The 24,155-nt window shown below is 48.2% G+C and overlaps 1 protein-coding gene across 1 annotated transcript in view; it reads right to left on the bottom strand.

Annotated features, from left to right (window-relative positions):
- Positions 1-24,155, bottom strand: part of CUL4B (cullin 4B) — a 1,392,627-nt gene that overhangs the window by 126,312 nt on the left and 1,242,160 nt on the right. Inside the window, exon 20 of the mRNA XM_069612678.1 lies at positions 7,769-7,921. Within this exon, the coding sequence (XP_069468779.1) occupies positions 7,769-7,921 (153 nt within the window). The remainder of the gene's footprint in view (positions 1-7,768; positions 7,922-24,155) is intronic.

Genomic DNA, 24,155 nt, shown 5'->3' with positions numbered 1-24,155 from the left:
CATCTCGCAGACAATCCTGAAAAGGAAGACTTTTATTTAAAAGCTCATCGCGTCGATCGCTGCAGCGCCGCATTCCACTCACCTTTACAGGGCGCCTCCATGTTCAGCAGCGATCATCCGGATTCGCAGTCACGCCCCAGCGCCTAGGGAGAAAAAGACCAGAACAAAAGGTGAGAGAGAGAAGGGAATAAGGAAAACTAAATCTCCATGTTACGACTTACCTGTTGATTCATTCCCTCTCCATTTCGGGTCTGCGCCGCATCCTGGCATTTCCGGACCCCGGCCCCTAAGGGGAAAAAGAGACATCAGTGTTAATGAGCGAATGAAAAGACATTACCAAGAAAAGCTCATTAAAGACTTACCTGATTTCTTCAAGGATTTCACCTCTCATCTCGGGTCGGTGCCTGTTCCCCGGCATTCCGTACCCCGGCCCCTATGGGGAAAAAGACACTAGCATTAGTACATTAATGCATGGACACAAGGGGAACCTCTTATCAAAAAACTTACCTGGAAGCCAAGCAAGTTCGGTTCTCACCAATCCGAAAATCCAGTGAAGTAACTGGATACCAACGCGCCCCTGCATCAGAAGCAGGATGGAGAGCTCGTCCTTCCAGACCCTAAGGTGAGACGCTACGAGGAATCACAGAAGGGTTTCGAGGAGGGTGAGAGGGGAAAGTGGGAGGCTGATTGCATTACCCCGCAGACAGTTAATCCCCTATTTTCGCCTACAGAAGGATACTTCTGCGAGCCAGACAAGCCAGATTTGGGGGCCCGGTCCAGTCCGTCTTCCGAACCCTGCGCATCACCTTAGAAGAGGTCACAGCAGCGCGAACCAGGCCAGCGCCTCCATGGGAGTCAGGTGAGTGTTACAGTGAGATTAGAGGGGGGAAATTGAATGAAAGGGGGAGGGAAGGGAAGAAAGGGAAGAAAACTACTTCGGTTTTGTCAGAGTTAAGGGAAAGAAAGCGGGAAGCCATCCAGTTTTTAATAGCAGTGAGACAGGAGGAAAGTTTAAGGTGGAGGTCAGGAGAAAAGGAAACAAAGAGCTGTGTGTCATCAGCATAGAAATGGTGAGAGATGTCAAAAGATGAGATCACAGGGGCAAGGAGGGAGGTGTAGAGTGAGAATAGGAAGGGACCAAGCACAGAGCCTTGGGGAACTCCGTAATCAAGGGGGTGGTTAGGAGAGGAGCGGCTGCCCCCGGAAACAGTAAAAGAGCGGGAGGTGAGGTAAGAGGAAAGCCAATTGAGAACAGAGCCTTTGAAACCAAAGGATGAGAGAGTGTTGAGGAGAAGGGGGTGATCAACAGTGTCGAAGGCGGCCGAGAGATCAAGAAGAATAAGGACAGAGGATTGTTTAGAGTGCCGGGCAGTGAGGAGGGAGTTAAGGATATAAGTGAGGGCAGTTTCAGGAGTGTGTTTTGGGCGAAATCCAGATTGAGAGGGGCAAGGAGAGAGAGATTAGTGACAAAGGAAGAGAGCTGAGAGTAGGCAATGCGTTCAAGAAGTTTAGAGAGGAAAGGGAGAAGTGAGATAGGGCGGAAGTTTGAAGTGAGCAGGGGATCAGCAGTAGGTTTTTTCAGAATCGGAATGATAGTGGCATGTGTGAAACCAGAGGGGAAGGAGGCCGAGGAACGGCAGATATTGAAGAATGAGGTAAGTAAGGGAATTAGTAGTGGGAAAATCTTATGGATAAGAAGGGAGGGGACAGGGTCGGATGGGGCAGATGAGGGATGGGCTTTGGAGCGGAAGATAGAACGTTAGAGGTGGAGACTGGGGAGAATTCAGTCATGCAAGAAGAGGGTGAAGAGGGAGAGGGGCGAAGGAGAGTGAGGAGGAATTAATTGTCTGTCGAAGGGCAAGAATCTTTGAGAAGAAGTTTGTGAAATCAGAGGGAGAGAGGGTGGAGGAGGTCGAGGGATCAGGGGAAGCGGGAGAGAGAAGACGAGAGAGTTTGGAAGATACGACGGGAGTGGGAAGCTTGGGAATGAAGAAGGTCAGAGTAGTAGGATCGTTTAGCTGAGGTGAGACAGGAGACATAAAGGGAGTGATAGGAGAAATAAGAGGATTGGTTGGAGGGAGATAGGGATTTGTGCCAGAGTCTCCCGAGACGACGGAGAAGACGGCGCATGGAGAGGAGTTGAGGGGAGAGCCAAGGTTGAGAGGGTTTCCGGGTTGTATGGAAGAAGGAGATGGGGTGGAGATCAAAGGTGGAGGAGATAGAAGAGGAAAGAGTAGAGAGTGCATCATTGGCAGAAAGAGTGGAGAAGTCGCAGAGGGAGGGGAGAGAAGAGCAAGTTTCAAAAAAGAGAGGGATCAAAGTTACGAAGGTCACAACGTGAGAAAAAAGAAGGGGAAGGTTTAGAGGAAGAAGGATGGGGGAATAATGAATCTGCAATTACAGAAGGGAGAATTTGTGATACTTGTCTCTAATGGGTGAATCTCCCACCTCCCTCTGACCGATTCCCTTCCCACTTGGTTCTTTTCTCACCTTAGTTATTTGTAGGGTGAACTATCCGTCCTGCGTTTCTTGTGCAGGGGCGCTTGACGTTTGTTGGCAAGCCGCCCGAGTTGCTTCACTGGTGCAGTACGCCTTCCTTGGGCCCAGGTCTGCTGTGACCCCGAACCTGCTGGTAGGCAAGTAGGTTTGTTAATTGTAAGTCTTTGTTCTGTTTATGGTGGGAATTCGTTAATGTTTTTATCTCCTTTTCAGGTGCAAAGGTCTTGATGCTGGCGTGCGGGATGGAGAGGCACATTTTCCAGGTAAGAGAAAGTGCGAAGCGCAGCGCCTTTATTGTCTTTTAAAGTTAACCTGTGTTTTCTTCTCCTCCTCCTCCTCCTCCTCACAGGCCGCAGTGGTGCTGCGAGTGGATGAGAACGCGATGAAAAACAGGGCCCCGGAATCCGTTTAGTGCAGCGATGTGCGGTTATTCAATATTGAAAGCTAACCTGAATGTCTCTTTTCCTTTGAAGATGTTGCTGTGGTGCTCCGGATGGAAGCGTGGCGTAGAGCGATGGAATTCAGGCAAGACTAATGGGATTTGATGTTTTGGAAGTGTGCGTTCCAATATTGTTTTTCCCTTTCTCGTTATTGCAGGTCGTAATGTTCGAACAGCAGCTGTGGTAGCGGTTCGCCGGAAGTCCTTAAGCTAGTATTCACAGGCGAGTGATGTTTCTTCTTCTCTCGGTTTCCACAGATCGCAGCCCAGTTGAGATGCTGAGTGCTGGATGGTGTTTTCTCAGGTAAAACAGAATAATCTTGTTCTTGCAGGATTACAGGAAGATGCTGAAGACCAGGAGCTGGACACGGTGAGTGCTACGCTGCGGGTTGCAGAATAACACGAAGCGTGTTCTGCAGTCAGGGTGTGGTTTATATAGCCCAGGTAAAGTAGTGCCAGGGAAAGTAGTTCCAGGCCTGCCACACCCAAAACACTAGACTGCATGGCTTGGTTCTTAGAACTAGACTGTGTGGGTGCTCACATGTTGGATTTAAAGGCCCATGTACATAAATGGGACCTAGTTTGAACAGCCCTTCCTCCCTAGATATGAGCCTGGTGCCAAAGGCGCCAGGACCGGCTCCAGGAGCCCTTTTGCAGTGGTTTTAAGTCCCTCAGGGTTCTTGTGGTGCCTGCTTGTGGCACAACTTATGCCCCCTCAAAGTGGTCATGACAGAAGTTGGAGTCCGCTATGCCGAGAGCAACTGTGATGGCGTGGTTGGAAGCTACTTCACCTTCCTGGAATAGGGCCAAGGCATCAGCCTTTCTGTCATCAGGGAGGAAGTCAAGGATGGGCCCCAGCTTGTACCACAGCTCCCTGTTGTACCTCAACAGGATGGTGAGGGCATTGGAAGCCTTGATGGTGGAAGCAGCTGTGGTAATGACCATGCACTTCCCTGCAGCATTGAGCTTCTTGCCTTCCTGGTGCGGAGGCCCCATGGATGAAGAGGGGTTGGAGGACCTCTTCCTGGCGGCGGGCGATACCACAGAGTGCAGAAAAGGCGAAGACCTGAGGGCCAAATCTGGAACCTAGTATTTCTTCACCAACTGGTCACGCTTAGCAGGCGTGGTATTTTGAGCCTTCATGAAGGCCAAGCCACTGTCCCACATGTCGATCAACAAAGGGATTATATGAAGGTCTTCTTAGGGGATTCCCACCACTCACAAAGGAAGCCCTGCTCTTCTGGCACCAGGTTGAACAGTTTGGCAACTTTCAAGATGATCGACATCTGGAGGTTCCCCATCCACGGGAATGTAGTCAAACTCATTGGTGCGAGTACCAGTGCTGTCGGTGCCCGTACCAGTGTCTGTGTGAAGAGACTTCAGCCACAGGGGGCAGGGCACCTAGTACTGGCCGAGGGCTAATGGGTGCCTTATGAGGTGGTGTCGGCTGATGCCGAGGAGGCCTTGAGGACTCTTGGCTGGACCAGGCATAGGAGCAGTGGGCAGCCACTGCTGAATTTCAGCCACCAGAGTGTGCAGAGTTGCTAGAAAGTCCAAGGACATGTCCCATGGCGCATTGGCATAGACAACATAAACTGGGCCTGAGCCTCTTGGAAGGGCTAAACAGCTTGGAAGGCTCATGGGCCCGTGACCCCTCATGAGGCATGGGTAGAATGGGGTTGGGTTCCCCATGGCCCCCTTCCTGATCTGAATATAAATCTTCAGGCAGGTTCTATTCGGAACTGGTGTAGATGGCTGGTGACTTTCTGGGGGTATCACATAGAACCCAGAGTAAAGTGGGGGACAGTCTTGGTGGGACTGGGCAGGAATTGCAGACAGGCATGCCTTTTACCAGATCATAGCTCTTCAGGAAAGAGGCTATGACAGGAGAGCCGTCATCAACGGGATTGTCGTAGGGACCGTTGATGGGGGTCTACGAGGCAGATACAACCTGGGCATGGTGACCATTGTAGAGGTAAAGGTCAACTAAACTTTCGGCGCAGCGGCTGCTGAACGAAGACTTGATTTTCCTGACTTTGCCGGCTGGGTCGTCGACAAGGTGCTCGTCGATGGGGCAACTGTCCTGCTGGATGAAGTTGTTAACAAGCCCTGTGATTTTCTCGCAGACAAAAAGGAAACCCACCAGGCGGCAGGCAAACTACAGTCAGCGACCATTCCTTTTCAGAACTTGGTCCGCAGCGATTGTTGACGGGGAAGTTGGAGCGCGAGATTCACTTTTAAAAAAATCTTTGCAGAGGAAGCATCCTCAAAGGGCCTCAACCTCTTACGAGAGGGAGTATGCTCAGTGGACCTGCCGGCCCTGTCTGGAAGAGGCATGACTATGCCGAGAGCCCGCGCCAGAGGCCTTTACCTTCCTTGACCAATGATACCAACATCCAGGCGGTCTTTTAGAGTCTTCAACAAAAAGGAGTGACAGATTGAGCATCCGCTAGCGTCGTGGTCGGGATGAAGAAAGTAAATGAACTTGAGGTGCTGATCCTCAACAAAGATATTCTTAAGGCCGTAGCCTTCACAAGACCTGAAGAGGCTTTTCTTTGTGCTATCCACTATGCTTGAGATGTGTCCTTGGCCTGTGGTTCCATTAGCTGAAGATCTGACGATGTATTGAAGATCTTCGCTGACAAGGGGTCCCTGCTGCCGGTAGTTGCCGCGTGATGGTTGACGATAAAGAGATGGAGAATTTCTTCTTAAAAAAAAAAAAACACTAACAATTTTCAAGGAGCAAAGCACGAGGACTCCCAACACTAGAAACATGTGGTAAAATCTGAAGATGGCCACCAGCGGTAGGACGGGTGTCATTGGCTAAATTGTTTTCTTTTTACCAAGGATTCCCAGCCTGACAGAGAATATTTATAAGCATGTGAATCCATGCAAGACCACATTGTTGGAGAATGTAGTGTTATCTTTTGTATGGTCTTCTCTGCCTTTGCAATTTTACACTTCATGCCATTAAACGTACCATATACTCTAAAAAGGCCTTCCTATAAGATTTTCACCTGTCCTCAGGCCATCTTCCAGTTTGACGGTATCTGGTATTTCCATCAAAAAGGTTTTCATCGAAACCCTTTCCATCGAAAAATATGCATCGAAAAAATATGCATCGAATGCATATATGGGTTGGGTAAAGGGTTAATTTTCTTTGGGGTGGGTTTTTAAGGCAAAAAAGGGAAGGTGGAGGAGGCACACCTAAAATAAAAATATTTTAAAAATGCATTTGATGCATAAACATTTGATGCATAATTTTCGTTGGAAAAGGTTTTGATGGAAACCTTTTCGATGGAAAGACCATAAACCCAGTTTGACTGTCTTTCTGCCCACGAGTGGCTGGATTTTCCATATATGGTAAGTCCGTTCCCAGGGAAAGTTCCAGCTTTTGTGGGTAAACTGGCGGTCCGTTTTGTGTAATCGGATGTTAGCGGTGTGTCAGATGCAGGGCAGATGAAGTGGCTGTCCAAGATTGGACAGCCTCTGCCAGTTTGAATGGTGCAGACCTTTGCCATACGTGAGCGGAGTGAAACTCGAGCACAATTCTTGGCTAAAAGGAGGACTGCTGCAGCCACACTTCAGATTATCGTTGGAGCCAAGCACATTTCAAGTTGCCTGAAGCAGCCCACAGCCAAGCAGAAGATACTGTGTAAAGTGTGGTAGGCAGTGGTAAAACAGCACAGAAATGGTTCCAAAGCGGAGGGCTCAACCCACCAGATGTGGGGAATCACCTAGAGTCTTCAGGAAATCGGGACTGGAATTCTAGCAGCCAAAAAACCCAAACCAGTATATGCCCAAACCACTGCACTTAGCAGGTCCAAGCGAGTGCTTTTAAAAAAGCAAAACCTACGGAAATCAGAAGGAAAACTCCTTCAGCAGGTCAACAGACCCGCCACCTGTGAGTTTAAGAACAAACAAGCGAGAGAGTTAGGGACAAGGGCAGAATCTAAATACCCCAGTGAAAGGGGGTTTGCCCAAGATCAGCCAGCTAATAGTAATAAAGGAGCCTCGGGCAAAGGGCCAGGTAATCAACCATGCTGGCAGGCCACAGGGACTGCCACCCTACCAAAGTCACTAACACAGGAATGGAGGGGGCTAGCCCAGGGACCTATACTAGCGTAAACCACTTAAAACCAATATGGAGGCTGCCGTTGTAGACTTACAAAGAGCCTACCCGGCCACAAACGTGATTGTATGGCCATCACGTGATACCTAGAAAAAGCAAACTCTAGAAGAAAAAACATTTCAGGAGCTGGATTTCAAAAACCCACTGACTACCAAAAAGGTACATTTGGCTACTAATGTGGTAAAATAGCTCACACCCCTGGCACAGCTACCAGAAATCTATTACTTAAAATCTTTTAACAGTGTCACTATCACACAATGGCAGAAATGGGGTGCCTGAGAGGCACCACTGGCACCGGGCACATTAGGGGCCAGCCGACCTCAGAGGAAGTCCAGCTGGCCACCAAAAAGAGACCAAGAAACCAAAAAAAGAGAAGGAGGGTGGGCCAGGGAGGGGGAAGTTGAGGGGCATCACAAAGTGGCCCCAGAATCTCCAAAATAGGAATTCTGGCTTTCCAATCAAGATGGAGCCAGACTGCAGTCACGCTGACATACTCTTAAATGTTTGAGGCTTCATGAAGACTCCAGTCTCGAACTACAGTATTTCATAAGATGAGGCATCAGCAGGGGGAAGGCACACATGGGAAGCAATGATACCGAGATAATTCGACATTTTATAGAGCTCAGAGATAAGCCTCATAATTTCAAATAACAGGGCAAGCATCTTATACAGTTTTTACCACAATCAAGAAACCATACCTTTACTGGAAATTTAAGTTGATTGTACACCTCAGACACAAGGAGATTGTGACTAAGAGTCTTTCTCATTTTCATGATCCTTACAATGGCAGCATCAATCTGGTACTGTCTGTCCTGAAAGACTCTTTCTGTAGTGCTTGCTTGTTCTTCCACCTAATGGAAAAAAACACAATAAACCTATGCCAATCTGAAATGGTAAAACATGAACAAGCTGATGTGATAACTCGCTAAGCGGTCTACAATGATCTGTGCACAACCTGCAGTCACAGTGCGAACTCAGTCTTTACACCTAACAAGGTTGACTGATTGAGTACCATTGAAGTGGGTAACAAATTAAAGGTTACTCACCATAATGACTACTGTACTCCTAGTCCAATGTCTCTTTCCTCGATACTTTCAGGAGTTCACGCGGTGTGGACGGGACCAGAAACATAGCAAGCCCCAATGCCATTCCCTTTTAAGAATTTAGAGTGCATAGATGAACTATGAACGTGCAATGAGACCACGCCCTAATAGCCCCCCCGATCCTCCCCCACAGTCCCAGAACCACAGGGAGGACCCATCTTACTTATTTTTGGGGTATGGAGGTAAGTGGCTATTAGACTAGGAATACAGTAGCCACTCTGAGTGTCTGGATGTATTTCTAGAATCTGGCCTGGTGGACACCTTAGTTATAGTGAACTGGGGAACTCCGAGAGGTTAGCCAAACCCAATCAAGTTAAGTGTGGAGAGTGGTACAGGCTATTCTCAGGAGTGTGTGAGTGGGTTCAGGGGTTCACAATCAGTCCACATAGTGAAGCAACAATAATTCAATTTAGACAGGGAAGTACAAAAATACTATCTTCATGCTAGGCCCAAAACACACTCGGAAATGAAACAAGCAAGTGATAATATCACACACCACTCAATTGTAAATTCTAAGTTACTCATTGTAGTGACTAACATACTTCTAGTCCATAGTCCCCTTTTTTTAATTTTTTTTTTATTGCGTTTGATTCATTAGGAACCTTTACAATATTACAACATTTAAAAATTCATCTTTGTTAAAACATTTCATTTCATTCCACAATAGTCACAGTTATACAGCATTCATCACTAAAATTCAATTCCGGATAAGAGATTCTTTTAACCACCTTTGGGGTATCAATCCAATTAATTTAACCTGGTAATCTTTTGCATTACAACTTCAATAAAATTAGTTAAACCAATTAAAAGATTAATGCTATTCCCCCACATACACTTGGACCAAAAAAAAGAGGCTCGAACATTCCATCCCAGATTTCCAATGTTTTCCCAAATGGACCGTTCTGATATTATTAAAATAAACACAATTCTGCACTAAATGTTTGAGGGACTCCACAGATCCGTCATTCTTACAGAATCTACATTCTAAGGTCATGTTCTCAGAATTTTCTGATTTCCAACCCCATCTACCTATTCGATCCAATGTCGGGAACTGGTTTAATCGAAAGCGCATGTAAAGTTTTCTTGCAGCCTGACAAGGAAATTGTATAAGGTATCTAGGCATATCCCCCATTTTTCTTCTAAACATAGCATATTCCTTAAATGCTTTATATCTGCCAATGCGATCAGATTGCAAACACCAGTTCAATCGCTGGAATTTTCGCTTATTACGTGGCAGACACAAAATTAAATCTTCCTTTAAAATATTCGACTCTTCCAAGATTGTCTCCATTTTCCTTACAAATTTACGCAGAACAGGTATTGTTTCCAATTTAATCATTTCATGTAAATCTACGTAAAGTGAGTTTCTAGTGGGACTCAGCATTTTTCTATAGTTGTTAAGCAACCTCCAATTTCTTTTCACAGAGAGCGGCAAGAGATAAAGCTCATGTCTGATTATATCATTAGGTATGGTTTTTGCTAGACATAACACCCTTTTCCACAATGCACCCTGAAGCCTGTCCAATATGTCATCAATCTCAACAGTGCACAAATCAAGAATATACAAAATAATTGGCTCAATTTTTAACAGATAGAATTGTCTTATCGGTATTATCGACAACTTGCAATATTTTCTGTAAAGGATACACATCTGAGCAGTGAGAGGTTTCATTTTTTCCTTAAGAAATAACTCCCACCATCTTTTGGAGTTCTGATCGTTCAGGGTGTATCCGAGGTATCGTAAGTCATTCACCACCTCGAGTTCTAAAGACCCAATTGACCAAGAAAATTTCTTGATTCTTTTGTTTCCATCATTGAATATTAAAATTTTGGATTTGGTTTGATTTATTTTTAGATTATGATCTTCAGCAAACAAGAATAATACATCCAACTTATTCTGTAGCCCAAAAGGCGTTCTATCGAGAATCAATAAGTCATCCGCGAAGTAGATACAATTCAGTTTTAAGTCACCCAGGCAGACAGGATAATTTATTCCATCCTTCCAAATAATATCCATATAAGAGAGGTATAGATTAAATAATACCGCTGCTAGACAACATCCTTGTTTTAATCCAATTTCTGTAGAAATTGCCTGTGTTAGGTTTCTGGTCTTATCCACCCGTACCCTATAGTTCGTCTTTGAGTACAGCATGGCTATAAGAGCCACTAAGTGTACCGGGATCCCAAGATATTTCATGATCTCCCATAGTTTAGATCTAATTACTGTATCGAATGCTGAATTCAAGTCAAGTGCAGCCATATATACCTTCCCTCTTCCCCCCTTGCTAGTTTGACACTGCACATACGCAAGTATGGTCGCATTAAGAGTGCACCCCATATCTTTGCGAAACCCAATTTGGAATTTAGATAATACATCATTGCGGAACAAATAATTCTGTAATTCTTTTAGGATTAATTGAGAGAAGATTTTATATGAAGTATCCGTAAGCGCAATTGGTCTAAAATTCTGCGGATTGGTTGTGGGACCTTTCTTATAAATCGGCACAATAATGGCCGAATACCATGAACTAGGAATTTTTTTTGTACTAAATATCATTTCAAATTTTGATTCAAAAATTTGAGCCCAGAACCTCGGGTCCAGCTTTACCACACATGCCGGGATCCCATCCGGACCACATGCCTTAGAATCCTTCAGTCCATAGTCCCCTTTCCTCTATACTGTATGGGTCTCCCCCGCAAGACACAGGAAACAACCTTTTTCAGCATGCGCTCCCCTGACTCTGCCCACCGGCGCCACTCCTCAGTCTCCTTTGACGTGTCGACAATATTACGATGGCCTAATGTGACATTTTATTAGTGGGGAGGATGGTGGGACGTATGGAGGAAAGGGGACTATGGACTAAGAGTACGTTAGTCACCAAGGTGATTAACTTACAATTACTCGCACATTCCGTCTACTTTCTTACATACCGTATAGGAAATTACAACTGAATGTAGCCCCAGGGTGGAGAGTTGCCCTTCTCAGGAAAACAAGTTCTTCAAAACTGCCTGGCAAATGCCGCGTCCAACCTGATGCTGGCATCCAAGCAGTAGTGTTTGCAAAAGACAGAGGAAGCAGCCCAAGTAGCCGCCCTGTTGATAGTCTGCAACGGGACATGTCTTTGGAAAGCCGTGGCCTATGCTATGATGGCGTGGGCGTGTATGTTTGCTGGCAAAGGCTTGTGCTGCTCCTCATACGCCTTCTTGATGGCCATAACCATCCAATTTGCTATGGAAGCCTTGGAGGCCTGACCGCCTGGTTTTGATCCTCCAAATGTGATGAAGAGGGTGTCCGATTTACAGAAGCTCTTGTTTCTGTCCAAGTAAAATCTTAGCGCACGCCTGACATCCAGACAGTGCAATCCCTTCCGAGCCTTATATTTAGGGTCAGCAAAGACTGCCGGGAGTACTATCTCCTCAATTAGGCGAAAGGAGGAGACAACCTTAGGAAGAAATGCAGGGTGTGTTCTAAGCACCAGCTTGTCCCTGTGAAATGTACTACATGGCTACGAAGTAACCAGGGCCTGAATTGCACTGATCCAGCATGCCGAGGTAAGGCCCACCAGCAGGGTCGTCTTGATGGTAACTAGCCTGATGTCCGCAGATGCCATTGGCTTAAATGGTTTATGCACCAGAGCGCCCAGCACCACATTAAGGACCCAGACAGGGTGTGGTCTTTTGATATGCAAATACAATCTGGTCAGACCTGCCAGGTGTCTCTTAACCACCGGATTTGAGGATGAAAAGCTGTAATCGCCAGAGTTCTTGTAGGCCCCCTATGGCTGCCAGATAAGTGCGGCATGTGCCTACCTGCATACCTGAATGAGTCAGGTGCACTGAGAAGGATAGAACCCTGTCCAACACGCATGTCAATGGGTCACTTTTCTTTGATTCTGCCCAGTGACAGAACCTGGTCCACTTGCTTTTGTACTGGCTCCTGGTAGAGTCGCTTCTAGCCCCCTGTATGATAGCCAGGTTAGCCTGTGACAGGTGCAGATGCTTCAGGGTAACCTGTTCAGGAACCAGGCTGCGAGGGCTAACTTTTGCAGAGCAGGGGGCTACCTGGCGAAACTGAAATTCAGATCTGGAGCAGAGCCTGTAAGTGGTCGGGGTAATGGACCCGCTCTCCCTGCAGATACTGATAGTGGCGGTGGTGGGAAATAGAACATGAGAAAGGAGAATTATTGAGGCAAGTTAGGAGACACGTGGAGTGGCTGCAGTATGAGATCTGTGGAATGAGGGGAGATGGAAGACCTTTGAGGAATTACAAGAGGAGTCCGAAATACAGGCAGGTCAGTTTTCATTACATATTACAGTCGTGGGATTGCTCAATAAGAGGTGGCCTGGAGTCAGAGAGGGGGACATGAGGAATCCGGATATAGAGTGGATTCTCACCGCTGCAGAGGGAGGACACGAGGTTTGCAGGATACATGAGGTATTGTTGGGCTGTGCTGCTCAGTCTGAACGGCAATGTAAGAGCAAGTGGGAGAGGGAGTTGGGCAGAGAATTTGAGGAGGGGAGTGGGGGAAAAAAAAAATCAAGCGATACCATAAAAAAAGTCTCTGGGAATGCTAGGTTACAGTTGATGACATGCATTACTTACCATAAAAGCATTTCTGATGATTGCATCTGCTTAGATTCACATGCTGTGCATAGTCCGACATCCAGTGGTCACTGCGGAGTATTGCATTTTGTTTTTCGAAAGTCGAAAAGGGGACGTCGACATAGGCGTGTCTGTAATACTATCCCTATAGTGATGTGTAGTGTACCCAAAATCCCTCACGCGTTGAGGTCCCTCTGTTTGTATTTTTCTGCCATGAGGGAGCCTTATGACTGATGTGAGCGAGTACAGAAAAGAGAAAGTAATAAGACGTCTATGTTCCTTCCATCAGAGCGGGCGCATGTGAATCCAAGCAGATACAATCATCAGAAATGCTTTTATGGTAAGTAATGCATGTCTTCTGATGTTTGTTAATCTGCTTAGAATCACATGCTGTGCATAGACTAGCGAGCAGTACCCGGAGTTGGAGATGGGTTGTGAGAAGGAACAGTAGAGAAAAGATGTCTTAGTATTGCTTGTCCCACCTGGGAATCAGATCTAGAATGGGCATCTAGACAATAGTGTTTTGTAAAGGTGTGTACAGAACTCCAGGTTGCAGCCTTGCAAATGGACTCAAGGGGAACATTTGCAATGAATGCTATGGATGCCCCAGTGCCTCAAGTAGAGTGCGCTCTAGGCTTGAAGGGTAGTTCTCTCTTAGCAAGAGTGTAACAGAGTGATGCACTGGACAATCCATCTAGATATAGTGGATTTGGACACTGCATCTCCTCCTCTTCCTGCCGCCACTGAGACAAAGAAATGATTAGTCTTTCTTAGTGTTCGAGTTCTTTCTATATAAAACATAACCGCCTTGCTGCGCACATCCAGTATGTGCAGGCTTTTTTCTCCCAGGTTTGATGGGTTTTGAAAAAACGTTGGTAGTTCTATAGACTGGTTGACATGCAACTTTGAAATTAATTTCGGTGCAAACCTAGGGTGTGTGTGTAGAACTACCTTATCTTTGTGAACTGTTACAAAGGGATCTAAGATAGAGAGCGCTTGTAGTTCACTCACTCTCCTAATGGAGGTGTTAGCGATTAAGAAAGCAGTCTTAAGAGTGAGATCCTTAAGGGTCACTTTATGCATGGGCTCAAAGGGTGAGCCCATCAGCCTGGTTAAAACAATGTTCAGGTCCCATCTCGGAGCTCGGTTAGATATAGAAGGGTGAATTCTTTCACTCCCTCCATGAAGCCTTGAATAACTGGAACCTTCCACCATGACACCTTATGTTGAGACGTAGTTTAGGCGGAGAGTGGATCAAGGTAAACTTTAATAGAATTAAAGACTAACCCTGAGTCCAGCAAGTGAGTCAGGTATAGAACAATATGTGTGGGATAGCAGTCAACAGGGTTGATGCTCTTTTAGTTACACCAGATGACGAACCGTTTCCACTTACTGGAGTAGCAGTAACGAGTGTTCGGTTTCCTTGCTTCTCTGAGAATGTCCATGCATCTCTGAGGGAGTTGCAAGTGTCCATATTCTATGACCTCAGGCTGCCAAGTTCAGGGTCTGTGGGCATCGATGCAACGTTTGGCCCCTGTCCTGTGACAACATGTTGTACGGGCAGGGTAGTTTCACTGGAGGAGACAGTGACATCTCCATCAGATGAGCGAACCAGGGTTGGCGGGCCCACATGGGGGCCACCAATATCATGGTAACTGGTTCCTGGTGCATCTTGTGCACCATCTTGTTGAGAAGGGGAGTCGGGGTGAAAAGCGTAGACAAATTTCCCTGACCATGTTATCCATGGACCGTTCCCCTTGGAGCAGTTCTGGGGATACCTGGAGGCGTAATCTTGGCATTCTGTGTTCTCCAGAGATGCGAACAGGTTGATCTCTGTGAAGCCCCATTCTGCGAAAACGTTGGAGACAATGTCTTTGTGTAATCGCCATTCATACTCTGCTGGTAGAGGGAAGTCTCTGCTGAGTCCGTCTGCCAGAAGATTGAGTTCCCCTGGTACATGTTGAGACAATAGGAAGATGTGTTTGAGAGCCCACTTCCAGATGTTTTGGGACAGTTGGACAGTCCTGGAGAGTGAGGGCCCCCTTGCTTGTTCAGATAGTACATGGCCGTGGTGCTGTCCGTGAGGATCAGCACCGTCCTTCCTTGTAGGTGTATCTGGAAAGCCTTCAGTGCTTTGAAGACAGCCAACAATTCCAGCAGGTTTATGTGTTTGAACCACACTTGGAGTCCGAACTCCGTGTGCAGTCTGATGGGATAGGTGAGCCCCCCCATCCTGTGAGGGATGCTTCTGTGGTTAGAGTGGCGTCCACTGTGGGGGTGGCGAAGGATTTTCCCAACACAAGGTTTTCCCTCGACCACCACCGCAGCGAGAGAACCAAGGCTTGCGAGACAACCACTAGATCGTCCCATTGTCCGCTGGACTGACACCACTGGCTGTTAACCGCTCTTGCATAAGGCGCATGTGCAGGCGCGCGTGAATAACCAAGTAAATGCAGGACACCATCATTCCTAGCAGCCGCATGGTTTTGCGTACCGTCACCTCTCGACCGGCTACATATTGAGGGATCTGAAACAGCGTGTTTTTGACCCTCTCGTTGGAGGGGAAGACGAGGCCGTCCTTTGTTCGAATTAGAGCCCCTAGGAATTGCTTGACTGGACTGGGATCTAGGCTGGACTTCTCGTTGATGGAGAAGCCCAGGTGGAACTAGAGGTCTACAGTCTTTTGGGTATTTGAGAAACATGTTTCGTAAGAATCCCCTGTTATGAGCCAGTCGTCGGGGTAAGGATAGACCGGAATGGACGACCTGCGCAGGTGTGCCGCTGCCACTACTTTCATGAATACCCTTGGCGCTGAAGCTATGCCGAAGGGTAGCACTTTGAACTGATAGTGTTTGCCTTCCATCATGAACCTGAGGTATTTCCTGTGCGCTGGCAACATTGAAATATGAAAGTATGCATCTTCCATGTCCAGTGTTGCCATGTAATCCCCCTGGAAGAGCAGGGGGATTACCTCCTGCAAAGTCACCATACAACATTTTTGAGGTTTTACAAATTTGTTTGCTGGGCGCAAGGTTAGATCCTTTTTGGGTACAAGGAAGTACACTGAATAAATACCCTCCTTTACCTGTGATAGAGGCATGACCTCTATGGCTCCTTTTTCCAGCAGCGATTCGACTTCCTGAAGAACGATGAAGAGGTGTTCTGGAGATACGTCTTCCCCTTGGGGGTCTGAGCGTTGGGGAGCGACTGAATTCAATGCAGTAACCGTGGGCCATTGTTGACAGTACCCAACGGTCTGTGGTAATTCCCTCCCATGCTTGCAGAAAAGATGTTAACCGGCCCCTGAACGGAGATGCATGGGAGGGGACCCGAACTTTAGGGTCATTTGGTGGTGGTAGCCGGGGAGCCTCTGGGAGTGGGGCCACGGCCTCTTCCCTTGCCACGACGTTGTCCTCTTTGAGCATACTGTTCACTCGTTCCCTGAGGGGAAGACCAGTTGCTGGCTGAGGTGTATCGTTGCTGATTATGTCGTTGGCCACGAAAAAAGCGCCTGTTGCCATAGCCTTGCTTATTCGGTGGTCTTGTGATGTGGTCCGGGGTTTTTAATGTCTCATGTTCTTTCTTAGCTGTCTCTAGTGTGTCATCAACCGCCTTACCAAACAAGTTTGAGTCTTCAAGGGGTTTGTTGATGAGGGACGCCTGTGTTTCTGGCTTGAAACCTGAGTTTCTGAGCCAAGCATGTCGCTTAAGAAGTACGCCCTGGACTAGGGTACGGCCAGCCGTTTCCGCAGCATCGAAGATGTTTCGACAGATATTTGGTGATAGTGCCCTTAGTTGAAGACGGCCCAGTCACTAGGCGCACATGGGGCTGTGGGGAGGGCTGCCGGCCCTTGTGGTCGGCAGAGGCTGCTGGTTTCGGCGTCTGTTGGCGCTGAGGCCTTCTTCGAATTACTCGACGAAACGCTGTGGGTTGTGTGCTTAGTGACGCTTTCGTGTGCGCCAGCGTAGCCAGGTTGTACATCCCCATAAGTAGGGCCGGAGCCGAGCTTGTCGGGGCCGGGGACAGACGCATTGGAGCGAGAGGGCTCCAATGAGAGGTCAACAACCTCCGTTCCGGAGGTAGCGTTATCACTATCCCCTTCGTCACACTCGGCGGCGGCCGCGGGTGAGAAATCAGCCTTCGACATGCCATAGGCTGCCCACCTCTTGACCCTGCGTTACTTCAAAGTTTTTGGACGAAGGAGTTTACAGGCCGCGCACTCAGCCTCGCTGTGGTCGAGGGGTAAGCAACGGGTGCACCGCTTATGCTCATCATTGCATGGAAATTTGCTGTTACAACGTGGGCAAAATCTAAAAGGAGTCCTCTCCATAGCTGAGTATGTAACCAGTGATAACGACCCAGAAGGAAAGGGGGGTGGGGGGACAAGGAAAGGCATTCTAAAAGAAAACAAATGTCCACCCAACCCCCACTGTGCAGGCCGACGAGGCCGGGCCACGTGTTCGGCAGCGCCGATAGGAACACCTCTGTCGAAACCACCGCCGAAGATCTTGACTCGGCGGGGAAGTTGGATGGCCGTCGAAAGAGGGCTGTAGGTGGTATAAGTTAATAATAACGGACAAATCGACCAAGAGTCGAATAAATGGTAAATGGCAATTTCGCTTACGAGCTCCGCATAAGGCGACCAGATTCTGGGTGGAAAAAAACAATCTGAGGGACCTCGACGCATGAGGGATTCTGGGTACACTACACGTCACTATAGGGATAGTATTAAAGACACGCCTATGTCGACGTCCCCTATTCGAACTTTCGAAAAACAAAATGCAATACTCCGCAGTGACCCTGGATGTCGGACTATGCACAGCATGGGATTCTAAGCAATTACCAAACATCAGAAACAACTATACATAGTGCAGAGAGCATACCTTACGCCCGCTGTAATATCCACATTTAAAGGAGCAGAGAAACAGGTATGCCCCAAGTGCAAGGAGGAAGGGGTGGAGGAGGAGGAGGAGGCAGGGCTCACGCATATGTTCTGGGGATGCCCGGTGGTTCAGGGTTTCTGGGGGGAGGTGGCACTGAAAGTAGCTAAGGGGGGGTGTCGACATTGATGTTAAAACATCGGAGGCCTGCAAATTAGGGTGGTTCAAAAGGAATGCGAAGGACAAACCGTTGAGTAAACCGAAAGACTTGATATATATTACAAGCAAGCGCAGTATAGCCATGGGATGGAAAGACACGAGAGCACAAAGCGTGGCCAGATGGTAGAGGGATCTTGAGAAATGGTGCACTGCGGAGACAGGGGTGTGGGAGAAAGCTATTAGAATGCAAATGGAGGAACCTGGGGTAGCCTTACAGAGGTGGATAACGCCGACAGTCATGCTGTTTGCAAACAAGTTAGAGAATAAGAATGAACTGGAGGGAGAGTAGGCAGACATAAATGCTAGGACGGATATTGAGGCAGAGAGACAGGCAGCGGGAGTGGTGTGGGGTAAGGCAGTAGAAACATGGGTGGGGGAGAATGTGGATCTAAGTTGAGCTTGTTGCTCAGTTGTTAAGGAGAATTCTCTGTATAGGCTAATTTCCCAAACCTAGTGAGTCCCCCATCAGCTTTGCTGGATTTTTGGGGTTTATTTTTTTCTCCTGCTAAGAGTGAGACTCTTTCTCCCACTCTTAGGCATGATTTGAGAATGTCCTTTGACTTTGTAATGTGTTTTATGGGTTATGGGGTCTTTTACCCCCATAGGGCTTCATGTGTTTTTGGTAAGTGTGTTACACAGCACCCTCAGTGCAGTAACACAGGGGTGTCAAAGTGGCCCCCAAACAGACTCCATACCCTGGGACTGACTACTGTCTCCCAGGGCATGTAAAGTCACCATTGACTTTACTAGTCTTAAATTGTGAACAGAACCAGTACAAACCATCATATTGTGGAAGTACTGGTAGGGGTAATTCGATTGCCCCTCGGTCTGTTTTTCAAGGGGGCACTGTCCAGTCCCCCCCCTTGTCGAGTTTCTGGCTGGTGGCAGTGGTTACCACGCAAAATATTCCACTGGAATATTTCCTATGGGATTTTCCCATTCATTTTAAACGCACCACTTTTTTTGGTGCAATGTTAAAGATACCGCCGGTTATTTATTTAGTATTTATTCCCCGGTTGGGTCTTTTTGCCAGGACTCGGTTTTAAAATGGCGTTTGTGTTCACCTCTGTAACTCCAACCCAAGTCGAGCCCTTTGTTCCACTTTTGGCGGGCTTCTGTACAGAAGCCTCCAAAAGTGGTGCACTCTGTCTGGGTCTACAGGATGTGTGGGAGGGGGGAATAGGCACCCTGGACTGAGTTGCCCCGGCAACTCAAGTTGCACTCTTGTGTGATTGGTCCAGTGGTGAGCCACCCGGCTCACCACTTAGCATGTTTGACTGACAGCTAGGACTGATGAATGGGGGTTTTCTGCATAAAAGCAGGGCTTTGGGGACTGAAACTTCAGAAGTCGCCACAGGACCTAAAGAATCCAAAGAGGGAGAAGCTGAGCCGACCTGCAACGACGACACCACCGGTGGAGCCCTGCTGAACCGAACTCACCACTTCCCAACGACAGAGAAGATCTTCCTCCAGGAGAGTCTTCTTCCTTTGAGCTGGTGGGGTTAATCAGTCACCTTTTTTTCACCTTCCTGGATCGTCTCATGGTCGAATCGCCCATGCCAAGCACCCCGGCGGCCGGATAGCCACGCTTCACCACTACCGCGAATAAAAGGGTAGCACCTTTTATCTGGGAAACTCTGCGGCTGGTTTCTTCCCTGGCAGAGCAACGACCTCCAGCTTTCCTCCACGTCGAGATCTTCTCTTCCCCTGGACGGCGCACCGACTTGCACCCGCTGCCAGGAACAACGGACCCCATTTCAGGTACTGTGTCCCGCCTGGTCTACCTTGCAACAGACTGTTCAAGGTGTCCCGTAAATCCTTGACTCTCTATCCTGGGGAGACCTCGGACCTGTTAACTAACGTTTCTGAACTGATTCAACTCCTTTTTGAACTATCCGCAAAGACTTTTAAAGTGTACTTCAACTGTGTGATCTTGGGCACATTCCGCCTTGCTCTCTCCAAGAATGGGCCTGGCCTATGAACTTTTTGCTCTACAGTAGACCCTGCCTTTCTTGACTTGCTGTGGTTCTTTAAAAAGTGTTGGTATTGTGTGTTTTCCTATTTCTGCCTTTTCTCTCCCTTTTTAAACTGAATTATTGGAGTGCCATCTAAGGTTACACGCTCACCTCTGTTTTGCAAATAAGTGGTGTCTTAACTTAGACTTGTCGAATAATTTAATCAGGGAGGTGTTGTCATGATGCCTACCTCCAAGGAGCCAGGTCCGACCCAGCAACCCCAGAGGCAGGCATCATTCCCCCAGGGAAGTGCCAGCAGGCCCAAGCTGGGGCCCTTTGGACACAGTCCTGGCGCCTTAGGCGCCAGGCTCATGTTGGACCCCTGTCCTGGCGCCTTAGGCGCCAGGCTCATAAAGCTAGACATGTGTTCCAGTGTTTTAATATGCACTTACTGATGCAGAACATGCTGCTACATCCAGGCCCTCTTGAGGTCTGAATGGAACTACTTTACCTGTGGGACTACTTTCCACCTGGGTGTGGTCGGGGAAGGATACATACCTGATCAGTGGAAGGATACATGCCTGGAACTTCTTCCAAAGCTATTTAAACCCCGCCCGATCAGCAACTCACGCTTTGCGTTGTTCTGCTCCTCGCAGCTGGACGCTCACCGTGTCAGCTCCTGCATCTGGACTTCAGCCACGCCTGTCAGCATCCTGGGTCGCCTGCAAAGGGAGATAAGAGAGAATTGGAGAGAAAGAAGACCTTCCTGCTAAAGCTGCATCACGGGGACATCACACCGACGATCCTGAAAGAGAAGACATCAGTTTAAAAAACCATTTCGCTTCGATCGCTGCAGCGCTGCATTTCACTCACCTTTCCTGGGCGCTTCCATCTTCAGCAGCGATCATCCGGATCCGCACCCACTTCCCAGAGCCTAGAGAGAAAAGACAAGAAAACAAGGTGAGAGAAGGAAGGGAAATAGGAAAAGCTCAGTTTCCTTCTAAGACTTACCTGTTGGGTCATTCCCATTTCATTTCGGGTCCTGCCGCTTCCTGGCATTCCGGACCCCGGCCCCAATGGGGAAAAAAGACAAAGACATTGAATGAGCGAATGCAAAGACATTACCTGAACGCTCATCCAGAACTTACACTTCGGGTCGGCGCCATATCTCCGGCATTCCGAACCCCGGCCCCTAAGGGGAAAAAGACATAAGCATTAGCGCTTGCTGCAATAAGACAATGAACATTATTATTAAGCTTGAACTTTTGAACTTGCAACAGAACTCTTAGAGCGCCTCACCTGAATAGTCAAGCTCATTTTGAACTCCCATCAAACCTCAATCCAGTGAAGTAACTGGGTTTCAACGCGCCCCTGCATCAGAAGCAGGATGGAGAACTCATCCTTCCAGACCCTAAGGTGAGACTTCACGGGGAATCGTGGAAGGGCATCGAGGAGGGTCGGAAGGGAGTGGGAGGCTTGAGCATTATTCCATCAGTAGGTAATACTCCCTTTTCACGCACAGGGGAATATTCCTGCGAGCCAGAAAAGCCAGAGTAGAGGGGCCCTTCCTGTCCATCATCAGAGTCCTGCGCTTCACCATTGAAGAAGCATCAGCACTCGAAGCCAGACCTGCGCCTCCGTGGGAATCAGGTGAGCGTGACAGGTGTATATATTTCTAGTGACTGGGTTTGAACATGCTTGACATATTAGTGCCAGTGTATTTTTACAAGTGTGTGTTTTTTAAAAATAAATAATTATATACTTTTATACCAAAGCTCTGGTCAGCGTTTGCTTGTGCTACTGTATTTTTGTACCTAATGCGTATACCCTATATACTGCCTAACTCTTCTTGAGAGAAGTCTGACTGTTCAGCCACAGCTACCAGGTAAATCTGGGTGGTACAGACTGCTACCAATTGGGTTTACTGGTAACACCTGTAGTCTACTTTTTGCAGTGGTCCCCAAGGGAACTGCACAGGTTTCTGCCTAACATCAGTGTGTTGTAAATGTTGTATCAGGAAAATCTTAACACAAAAAAAAAACTTTTGGAGAGCAGGGTGAACCACTGTGTCCCTTTACTGGGAGAGTAAGGGGGCTGGGCCAACCAGAGGTGTACCTGGGGCTGATCCGACAGACTGAAGTTCTGAGAACCAGGGTCTCGCGGGGCACCATGGCGCTATCAGGATGAGCCGAAGGCTCCGCGACTCCCAGACCCTGTGCATCAGGGGATTCAGGGGGAAGCATAAGCGTTCATGTTGTTCCACAGGATCTGTAACGCGTCGCCTAACGAGCCCCTGCCTTTCCCCAGCCATAAGGAAAACTGAGGGCATGTCCTGTTGGTACTGGTGGCGAAGAGGTCCACCTGAGGATGACCCCTCTTGGTGAAGATCCCCCGAAGGACTTCCTCATTCAACTAACACTCGTAGTTGTCCGTTCCCAGCCTGCTGGACCCGTCTGCCGCTCGGATGGACTCCCCAGGAAGGTGGATTTCTGACAAGTGAATGTTGTTCTCCAGAGCACACTCCCAAATGTCGATCGACAGCCTGCAGAGGGGAGAGGCCCCGCTTGTTGACGTAACACATGCAGGTGGAGCTGTCTGTTTAAATGCAGATCGATTCGCCTCTGATCATGGGGAGAAAGGCTTTGAGCGCAAGCCAGATAAACATCATCTCGAGCCAGTAGATGTGCTCCAGCTGTTCCTGACGAGACCATACTCCATGGACACTGTGGCTGTCCAGGGTAGCACCCCTCCTCCCCCACATTCCTTTAGGCACGAGTCTGTGGTAATGGTCACCTGAGGTGCAGGCTGCCAGAATGGCCTGCCTACCCGCATGTTGGTGTCTGTGCCCCACCAGACTAGGTCCTGGTGGAGATGTGGTATGCTGACCGGCTCTGCCTGAGATCCCGTCTCCTGATTGCAGGAAGCTGAGAAATGAAGCTGCAGCCTTCTCATTTTGAGCCTTGTATGTGGCGCTGCGAGGAGACACGACTCCGAACAGGTGTTGGTACCACCATGCCAAGGTCGTTGCTCTGCTGAGGAAATGCCCCATGATCCTGAACCACAGGAAGGACCGACGGGGTTCCCAAATCCAGACGTGTAGGTAAGCATCCTTCAGATACAGGGAGCACATCCAGTCTCCCACACACAAGGTCTCCGCAATGAAGGCTGGGGCAACAATCTTGAACTTTTGGAGAGGAAGAGAAAGGTTCAAGGAAGAAAGGTCCAACACAACTTTCAGGCCAACCTGGTTCTTTGTGTATGGCAAAAAAAAAAAAAAAAATTGTGAATAGAAGCCCTCGCCTCATTGTGAGGCTGGGACTTCCTCCACCACCTGGCTCGCTACAAGCGAGCGGATTTCTGCCAACAGAGTTGCCGTACCGATTCGCGGGAGCGGAGGAGGGAGGAAACTGAGGAATTGGTAGCCGGAAGCCCGTGGACACCGAGAGGATCCACAGGTCTGCATAGCTTATCTGCCAGGAGTGTACGCGCAGAGCAAGCCTGCTCCCCACCGGAAACTCGTGGATCCGGATGAAGCCGTCTCAACTTTTTTCCCTCTGAGGCTGGTGCTGAGGAGGGGGACTGGAAAAACCCCTTTTTAGCATTGTGCTGCTTGCGTCTGTGCTGGCTAGGGGATCTATCCGGTTATCTGAACGGTCTCTCCTGGAAGCCCCTAAAGCCTCCTAAGGCCTGACCTGTGTGCGAGCACGGGTGCATTAAGCTTTTCCTCCTTGCCCAGAAGTGCAGACGAGGATGCTGCGGAGGACGACTGTGGTTTGGACTATAGTGAAGCCGCTGCTATAACTGAGGCGTGCGGTTGGGGGTGCACCGACAATAACAGGGAATCCCCTGCGGTTGGTAGGTTGGGTAGAGTGTGGCTTGACCAAGCCCTTTTTGGCTAAGGCTTCAACATCCTTCTGAAGTGGGATTCCAGCTCTAGTCAGAGGAGGTAGTGTATGTATCTCAGCCAGGACCCCTGCCTCTGGTTGTTCCACCTGTGAAAAATACCACTTCTATCAGAAAAGTGAACCCTAAGGAAAAGCTTGCTGCACTTACTTGGTACTCAGCCAGACCCGCCAGCCTCTCATGGAATGCTTTGGCTGATGAGTGTGTCTGGAAATTCTCTTGAGGTGTCTTTTAGGCCAATTGCGTTCACTGCAACTTCCTTTTCCAAAGTACCTGTGCGTACTGCGAGTGACCGAACGTCTTGCCTTAGGAGATTCACGTCTAAACTGATGCCATCCATTTTCGATTCCAATGCAATCTTCAAAGCAGCTATGGCGTTGAGGACCTGCTGGTCCCCTTTCGGTTGAATCTGCTCTCCTTG

The sequence above is a fragment of the Ambystoma mexicanum genome, chromosome 5p, assembly GCF_040938575.1.
Source record: "Ambystoma mexicanum isolate Mex_15411 chromosome 5p, UKY_AmexF1_1, whole genome shotgun sequence".
Taxonomy (NCBI): Eukaryota; Metazoa; Chordata; class Amphibia; order Caudata; family Ambystomatidae; genus Ambystoma; species Ambystoma mexicanum.
The sequence above is the reverse complement of the archived record's forward strand: the minus strand, read 5'-3'. Positions and strand labels throughout refer to the sequence as shown.